Source organism: Triticum aestivum, chromosome 7B, assembly GCF_018294505.1.
Source record: "Triticum aestivum cultivar Chinese Spring chromosome 7B, IWGSC CS RefSeq v2.1, whole genome shotgun sequence".
NCBI classification, from domain to species: Eukaryota; Viridiplantae; Streptophyta; class Magnoliopsida; order Poales; family Poaceae; genus Triticum; species Triticum aestivum.
In genome coordinates, this window is record NC_057813.1 from 577920748 (window position 1) to 577929126 (window position 8379).

Sequence of the window (8379 nt, forward strand, 5' to 3'; positions counted from 1 at the left end):
CTGTCTCCAACGAATTTTGGGGAAGATGGGACGGGGCTGTCGGATGGACCCGTATGGGTCATGGCGGCTCTGGTGGCTTTAGGTGTGCAGTTTTGTGTCCAAACATTGCCGAAGAGTTGAGGCCACCGGATCACCCCTTCAGTGGGGCATTGGTGGCATTGGTAACGTTGTTGATCCTGATGGACGTGCTCTGATCTACTCCACATAAACATGGTATGTTTTGTTCTTGTGGTGATGTCCATGTTATGGATGTGAATGTGTACGGCTGTCAAGGCGTCACGATCTGGCTTGCAGCGGCGACTTCTTCATTGAAAATGGGGTCGATAGTACATGGAAGTTTGGTGGTGCTTTTAAGCGCATGGTCTCGTGTTCCGAAGTGAAAACTCTAGGTCTCACCTACGTTGGTTGTACCCGACAATGATGGTGTTCGACTTCCTACCCTTTTTGGAGGCATTTGCATGTAGTTTGCTCAGAATTATTTTCCAGGGTGAAAACCCAAAATCTAGCCTCCATGGTTGGATATGGCAATTGACGGTGTTCTCGTGTTGTCCCCTTCTTGCAATCATCGATGTTGAAGCACTTTTCTCGTAGTCCGGAGTTCTGTCATCAGTGGTGGTTGTTGTTGAAGCTTGCAACTGCATGCTTGAGTTCGCTTCAACATGACATTCAGATGCCGCTTTCAACTTTTCTTTTCTCAGTGTGAGGCTGTGCGCGCGTTGGTCTTGACTATGTGCATTCTAATTTTACGTAGGTTAAGTGTGTGTTTATTATGCTTGTATATTTTTATGCGGCATTATGAATCAATAAAGTTTGCCTTTTTATGAAAATATAAACAATGAAAGCTGACCTCCTAAACTCGTTTTCCTCTCCAAGAACTATTATTTATTTATCCAAAGAAATAAACTATGCTGATGCCCTCCCACTTCCGTTCACTATCACAGATTTCCTCCAGCAAACACACTGTCACGGAAAAAGTCGGCTCCTGACCAGCGAACGGAAATGCAACTCTTGACCAGCGACTGAGCCGACTCGCCCAGCCGGAAAGAAGCTCGGCCCCGGCCCCCGGGGCGGGCTCGGGCTGCCCGGGCCCGCGCCAAATCCTCCTCTCCCTCGCTATCGCCGCACGTAATCAATCCTCTCTTGCTCCTTCCCGCTCGTCTCGGCTAGCGCGCGTGCCTCGCTCCCCTGTCCACCACAGATTCCACACCCCGCCGTACGCGATGCCGCAGCTGAGCCTGAGCACCAACGTGCCGGTGGACGCCGTCGTCGCCGCCGACATCCTCCGGGACTGCTCCAGGGCGCTCGCCAGGATCATCGGCAAGCCAGAATCCGTAACCCCCAACTCCTAGACCCCTCCCTTCCCCGGCGCGCGCTCCGTCTGCTCGACGGAATGCCTTCCCGACTCAGACTGCGTTGCTGACCCGCTGCCCTTTGTGGCGCAGTACGTGACGGTGTCGATCGACGGGTCGGTGCCGACGTCGTTCGCCGGGAGCGAGGAGCCCGCGGCGTACGGGGAGATCATGTCCATCGGGGGCCTGGGTCCCGGCGTCAACGGCAAGCTCAGCGCCGCCCTCGCCGACATCCTCGAGGCCAAGCTCTCCATCAGCGCCAGCAGGTTCTACGTCAAGTTCGACGATGTCCAGGTACGCACGCACATTGATCCTCCTCCGCGCCCCACCCCAGAACCCACGTTGCACGGATACTTGGATACGTATCGGATACATGATACGGGGATACGCCCGATACGCCAATTGTCTGAGAACATGGATACGGGACACGTTTAATTATTAAAAATATTGAAGAAAATAGAGCTTCTAAGTCATCAAAGCATGCCTCAATAGGATTATTACCTTTGTTTTCTTGCACTTGGTCCACTTCCATTAATTGACAGTGGATTTTCTTAAGTTTATTCTTTTAATCAGTGCATCGACTCTCACTTGCTCACCTTTCAATTAAACAAGAATATTGACAATCATGTTTTGGCATGAACTCGCGCCCATGTTGGGAATCTTTCAAAAGTGCGTCTTTACTATTGAGGGAATTTCACGTCAAACGAGGGACCTCAGGTATCCAAAACGTATCACAGAAGTATCCTAGGAGTATCAAAAATTATTTAAAAAAAATAAAAAATCAAGGGATACTTATGAGATACGGTATCGGGGCAGTATCTGAGTATCGGGGCAGTATACGGCTGGATACGCACACTTTCTGAAGTATCCGTGCAACATAGCCCAGAACTCTACTCACACCGTCACAGGATCGTTCTTTTCATCGGGAGTAAATCTGTATTTGACTTCTTTTTTTGTCATGTGATGTTCCTCGTTTTGGTGCTGCAGGGGTACAATGTGGGCTTCAACGGAACCACGTTCTAAGACAAATCCATCAGAAGAAAGATGTTGGCGACAGTAGTGAACCAGTACCATACCATGCCCCACTGTGTATCATCTGCATCTTGGATTTTCGTCAGTTAATATTTCTCGCATATCTGAAGTACTAGTGCTGTGATTTCAAGTCAACAGAATGCAAGTTCTGCTTTTGTTTGCTTATTTGTTCAGTATAAAAACAAAGTGAAAACAATCCAACCACTCCATTGAGGGCTTGAGAGTTCAGAATTCTTCGGATGAGTTCTTTCCCAGGGGAACAGGAGTAATAACTTTGACCACCATAGCATCAGCACATTCAGTGTATACATAATACATTGCAGGTTGGGGAGTGGGGGGTGGGAGGGGGGGAGGGCAGAGTTTATACTTTTTAAGCCAAACAGAAAAAAAAAAACAGAAAACACCATACAAACTGCAATTTTCTAGCTCTTGAAGAAACAAGACAAATTTGAAGGTAGAAGCAAAACAAGGTCACTTGAAAGTTTAGACCTCCTTACATAGAGCAGCTTCTAAAATTACAACTTACAATCATGGGGAAAAGGGAATATTACAACTTACACAAGCTTCTTCATAACCCAATTCTTAATAAACCGAATTCCGCTTCTACAACACAGTAGTCCATATACATAGAGCAGTGTCTAAGATTACAAACTTACAATCAGGGGAAAAAAGAGAGAAGATTACAACTTACACAAGCTTCTTCATAACCAGATTCTTGATAACCGAATTCCGTTTCTACAACACAGTAGTCTATATATACTAGCAAGTACTGATCCACAGCTAGAGAAATCCATACGCCGTTTATTGTGCACATATTTACATAAACAGGTCACTCGACGGCATTGCGATAATTGCATTAAAGCTTTATATGAAGAACGAACATGTGAAGACCCTGGTGTGGCACACTGCTCTCACATGTTCATTCCTGCTTGTCACATATTCACCATCCTGGCGGCCTCAGGGTGATACTGGAGCATCTCCTGCCACAACATTTCTCGGATCATATCTGTGCCAATGTTTTCATCTATGTCGAGATCGATGGGCACCTGAGCAGGAGGGTTTGCGCTGGGATCATACAGCGGGGACATGTAGGGGTGCTCCAGAGCCTGGGTGACACTGATCCTCTTGGAAGGGTCAAAGACAAGCATCTTCTGCAACAGATCAATGGCAAGAGGATGGGCGTGCGGGTACATGATACTGAGGGGCATCCCCGGGGTGTATGGAAGGGATTTAATGTAGTTGCGAGCTTTTGGGTTGTCAATGAACGCAAGGTCAGTTTCGCTCATGGTGCCAAGAACATTGACTATAAGCTTAAGCTGATTAAGGCACTCGGTTCCTGGAAAGATCGGCTTGCGGCCAAGTAGCTCAGCAAAGATGCAGCCAACAGACCAGACATCTATGGAGGTGCCATAGTTGTCGCAGCAGAGGAGCAGCTCGGGAGCTCTGTACCAGCGGGTGACAACGTATTCGGTCATAAACTGACCTTTAGTGTTATTTGTGCGAGCCAGACCAAAGTCACAGATCTTCAGGTCACAGTTCGCATTGACCAGAAGGTTCCCAGGCTTCAGGTCTCTATGGAGTATCCCCGCTGAATGAAGGTACTTCAGTCCTCGGAGCAGCTACAGTCAAGGAAAATAGTGGGGTCTTAGATTATTGATTGATCGACAAATATGAGAGAAAAAGGATCAGCAGAAAAAGGAGAAGATGGCATGGTAACAAACAAGACTAATCTGTAGGACAACTATTTAATTATCGGTCCAATGCAAGATGCTCAAGTTCAGTTTCTACATAGTTTTCCTCAAATAATTTACAGAGGCTCAAGTTATAGGTTCATGCAAATACCATATGCATGTCTGCTGTGTATTAGGTTGCTTTTAAGAAATGCACTTCCAGGGCACAAGCACCATTAGGGAGCAGCTATAGAAGCTAAGCTACTACTAGACATATTCAAATTGACATGTGCTTCTTCCATAAATTAGCAGATTGTTCTTTGGCAACTTAACTAGTTAAAACCCAACAGCTTTAGATAGATCATAAACTTAATGCAAATTAGTACGAACTGCAAAAACAACATTATACTGGCGTACACCTGAAGCATGAACAAACTAGCTTATGTCAGAATGGTGAACAGATGAAAGACTACATGGATAAGCGTTATGCAAAGGTAAGAATGCAAAACAGAGCCGACGCATACCTGAAAAAGGAAATACTGGCAGTGGTCATTGGACAGCGGCTGAGACGACTTGACTATCTGATGCAGATCCGTGTCCATGAGCTCGGAGACCAAGTAGACATCCTTGAAGCTCCTCCTATGTATCGGCATCATTATATCCTTCAAGGCAATGACATTCTCATGGCGCAGGTGCCGAAGGAGCTTCAGCTCGCGCAGCGTCCTCAGCGCATCCACGCGGTTGTCAAAGACGTTGTTTATCTTCTTGATGGCGACCTTTTCGTTGGTCTCCTGGTTGATCGAGGAGCAAACTATCCCGTAGGCTCCTCTCCCGATGGGCTTGATCGGCACGTACTTGGTGTCGATCTCGAACATGGTCTGCCACATGGTGTAGTAGTGCTTCCCGTGGTTTCCCATGCCATTCGGGGGATCCACCATCATCGCCATTTTCTGCGGAGAAGAAGGAAACATAGAGTTACCAGTCTATTAATTGAGAACAAAGGAAGCATAACAAGGAAAAAGTTTACTAGTTTAGGGTGCCAATTTAATTTTGCCAAGTCTTATCAGCTTGACCCATGGTACTAACAGTCTCTGTTTCCACCCCACACACAAGTCATCATCACCCTAACACAAGTGTCTAACAGGCTAACACGGTGAGCGACGCTCATCCGCCTTGGCCAATTTAATTTTGCCAAGTCTTATGAGCTTGACCTTTTCCATGGCACAACTACTAGCAGCATGTGTTTCCACCCCCACAATTTTATCCTCAACCTAACACCAGTGTCTGCCTAACACTGTTTGTTTGACTGACCCAGTCCCAGTGGTGTGTTTTGAAACGAATCAGAGCCACCCTCTGACCCCAAGCCCAGCGGCCAGCGCAGCACAATCCAAAGCTGGGCGCTGCAATCCGCCGCCGAATCGGACCGAATCGGCCGCATTTCGACGCAACTCCTCCCGGCTGCCCCTAACACGAGCATCCTACCGGCGACCGGAGCCGGAAGCAAACCCAATTCGCCACCCGCATGCATAAGCTCTTGCTTTGCTTCGCCTCAAGAAAGGGAACGAAAATGGAGGAGGAGGGGGCGAGCCCCCCGCCCCGTGTGCGGGCGGGATCGATCACTCACCTCAGGACGCGGCAGCAGCAGCGTCGGCGGCGGATCTGGAGAAGCAGAGCACGTCCGGGAGCGGGGGAGGAAGGGGGTGGGGAGCGCACGCGGAGACGGAGGCAGGGGCAGAGGGCGACCGAGCAGGAGGGCTCTCTGTCTATTTTTTATTTCGGGGAAGGAAGGAAGGAAGGAACGAACGTACGCACGCACGTAGCTCCACTGGACTTGTGGGAGTGGTGACGAGGAGATGGCGATGGATGGGTGCCGCTCAGGTACAGCGAAGGGGCGGGCAGCTAGCGATGGAACACGCGGCAGGCTGAGGAAGATGATGAGGAAGGCCTCATGTGGCCGCCCTATATATACCCGCCGCCCTGCCCACATGGCCGGCCTCGGGACACATGGCCGTCGCCGCTCCTCGGGACCGGGATCGAGACCAATCGACGAGGCGACCCTGCTTCATCATCGTCCTTCCGGTCCGGGTAAGCCGCCCACCGGCTTTCCGGCAACGCATCGCACGTGCGCGCCCGGCCCCGCCCCCGCGTAGCGTGCGGCGCTGGGGCGACGGCTCGGAACTAGCGTGCGTGCGTGGCCGGCGTCGGGCGGGGCCACGAGGGCGCGCTGGGCTCGGGCGGTAGAGTAAAATGTGGGTCGTTTTCCGGATCGGTGCACTAGTTGGGTTGCTTTGCCGGCGCGCGCGCCTTTCCTCTCCCCGTTGAGCCAGCCAGCGGCAGAGGCGCGTATGGACGTGATTGACGCCAGGGATGTCATGGCATGCATGGTTTCGCCGCGTGATGCGGGTTCGGCGAGTTTATCGTCCTAGATATTTGGGGTCATGTCCATGATGATGAGTCAGTGGTTACGCTTAACCACTCGGCTTCCCGATTATAGTTAGCGCTGCAGATATTGTATTATTTGATCAACTTTGGGCCACCACGTCTTGCGAGGTCAGCTGCCTAATTTTGTTTGGACATTTTGAGTCCTGGAGGATTTTTTTTACTCTAGTGCTTTCTCTTTTGAATGAGAAAAATAGCGTGTTAAGGGCATCTCCGGCGATCCGTAAATTTCCTCCCGCACCTGTCAGCGGACAGGGACTACGGAGGAGTTACGCCAGGGCTGCCATGCCATGCATGGTTTCACCGCGTTATGCGGGTTCGGTGAGTTTATCGTCCTAGATATTTGGGGGTCATGCCCATGATGATCAGTTAGTGGTTACGCTTACGCACTCGGCTACCCGAATCCATGATGATCAGTCAGTGGTCACACTTACGCACTCGGCTGCTCGATTACTGTTTAAGTGCTGCCAGATACTGTATTCTTTGATCATCTTCGGTTATCCTCCAACTTTGGGCCACCAAGTCTTGCGAGGTCAACTGCTTAAATTTGTTTGGTCATTTTGAGTCCTGGAGGTTCTTTTAGCTCTAGTGTTTTTTTTTCAATGAGAAAAATAGCGCGTTAAGGGCATCTCTGGCGACCCTCAAATCCCCCCTCACCTGTCCACGGACAGGGACTACGGAGGAGTGATGCCAGGGCTACCATGGCTTGCATGGTTTCGCCGCGTGATACTGGTTCAGCGAGTTTATCGTCCTAGATATTTAGGGGTCATATCCATGATGACCAGTCAGTGGTTACGCTTACCCACTCGGCTGCCTGAATCCATGATGACCAGTCAATGGTTACGCTTACGCACTCGGCTGCCCAATTATAGTTTAAGCGCTGCCAAATATCGTATTCTTTGATCATCTTGGGTTATCCTCCAACTTTGGGCCACCACGTCTTGGGAGGTCAGCTGCCTAATTTTGTTTGGTCATTTTGAGTCTTAGAGGTTATTTTAGCTCTAGCGATTTCTTTTCAATGAGAAAAATAGCGCTCCGGCGACCTAATTTTTTTTCCTGCTGCACCCCTCCACGGACAGGGACTACGGAGGAGTGATGCCAGGGCTACCATGGCTTGCATGGTTTCGCCGCGTGATACTGGTTCAACGAGTTTATCGTCCTAGATATTTAGGGGTCATATCCATGATGATCAGTCAGTGGTTACGCTTACCCACTCGGCTGCCTGAATCCATGATGACCAGACAATGGTTATGCTTACACACTCGGCTGCCCAATTATAGTTTAAGCGCTGCCAAATATCGTATTCTTTGATCATCTTGGGTTATCCTCCAACTTTGGGCCACCACCTCTTGGGAGGTCAGCTGCCTAATTTTGTTTGGTCATTTTGAGTCTTAGAGGTTATTTTAGCTCTAGCGATTTCTTTTCAATGAGAAAAATAGCGCTCCGGCGACCTAATTTTTTTTCCTGCTGCACCCCTCCGCGGACAGGCACTACAGAGGAGTGACGCCAGGGCTACCATGGCTTGCATGGTTTCGCCGCGTGATGCGGGTTCGGCGAGTTTATCATCCTAGATATTTGGGGATCATATCCATGATGATCAGTCAATGGTTATGCTTATGCACTCGGCTGCCCGACTATAGTTTAAGCGCTGCCAGATACCGTATTCTTTGATAATCTTGGGTTATCCTCCAACTCTGGGCCACCATGCCTTGCGAGGTCAGCTGCCATATCCATGATGATCAGTCAGTGGTTATGCTTACACACTCGGCTGCCCATTTATATTTTAAGCGCTGCCAGATACTGTATTCTTTGATCATCTTGGGTTATCCTCCAACTTTGGGCCACCACGTCTTGCGAGGTCAACTGCCTAATTTTGTTTGGTCATTTTG

The 8379-nt window shown here is 49.4% G+C and overlaps 2 protein-coding genes across 2 annotated transcripts; one reads left to right on the forward strand and one right to left on the reverse strand.

Annotated features, from left to right (window-relative positions):
* Positions 1-1026: 1026 nt before the first annotated feature.
* On the forward strand, positions 1027-2590 carry LOC123159229 (macrophage migration inhibitory factor homolog). Its single transcript, XM_044577057.1, has 3 exons — positions 1027-1331; positions 1443-1643; positions 2337-2590. Exons 1-3 carry the CDS (start codon positions 1221-1223, stop codon positions 2370-2372), a joined length of 348 nt encoding a protein of 115 aa, XP_044432992.1. The 5' UTR covers positions 1027-1220; the 3' UTR covers positions 2373-2590.
* Positions 2591-2926: 336 nt separating this feature from the next.
* On the reverse strand, positions 2927-6053 carry LOC123156820 (mitogen-activated protein kinase 4). Its single transcript, XM_044575004.1, has 3 exons — positions 5676-6053; positions 4576-5001; positions 2927-4000 (listed from the first exon to the last, which is right to left on the reverse strand). Exons 1-3 carry the CDS (start codon positions 6036-6038, stop codon positions 3314-3316), a joined length of 1476 nt encoding a protein of 491 aa, XP_044430939.1. The 5' UTR covers positions 6039-6053; the 3' UTR covers positions 2927-3313.
* Between the last annotated feature and the right edge of the window lie 2326 nt (positions 6054-8379).

What these genes read in the sequence shown, in the direction of transcription:
- LOC123159229 (XM_044577057.1), top strand. Translation starts at nt 1,221, where the DNA reads ATGCCGCAGCTGAGCCTGAGCACCAACGTGCCGGTGGACGCCGTCGTC. An exon ending in TCATCGGCAAGCCAGAATCC is followed by an intron (nt 1,332 to 1,442) that starts GTAACCCCCAAC and finishes TTTGTGGCGCAG; the next exon opens with TACGTGACGGTGTCGATCGA. An exon ending in TCAAGTTCGACGATGTCCAG is followed by an intron (nt 1,644 to 2,336) that starts GTACGCACGCAC and finishes TTGGTGCTGCAG; the next exon opens with GGGTACAATGTGGGCTTCAA.
- LOC123156820 (XM_044575004.1), bottom strand. Translation starts at nt 6,038, where the DNA reads ATGTGGGCAGGGCGGCGGGTATATATAGGGCGGCCACATGAGGCCTTC. An exon ending in TGCTGCTGCCGCGTCCTGAG is followed by an intron (nt 5,002 to 5,675) that starts GTGAGTGATCGA and finishes TCTTCTCCGCAG; the next exon opens with AAAATGGCGATGATGGTGGA. An exon ending in GCCAGTATTTCCTTTTTCAG is followed by an intron (nt 4,001 to 4,575) that starts GTATGCGTCGGC and finishes CCTTGACTGTAG; the next exon opens with CTGCTCCGAGGACTGAAGTA.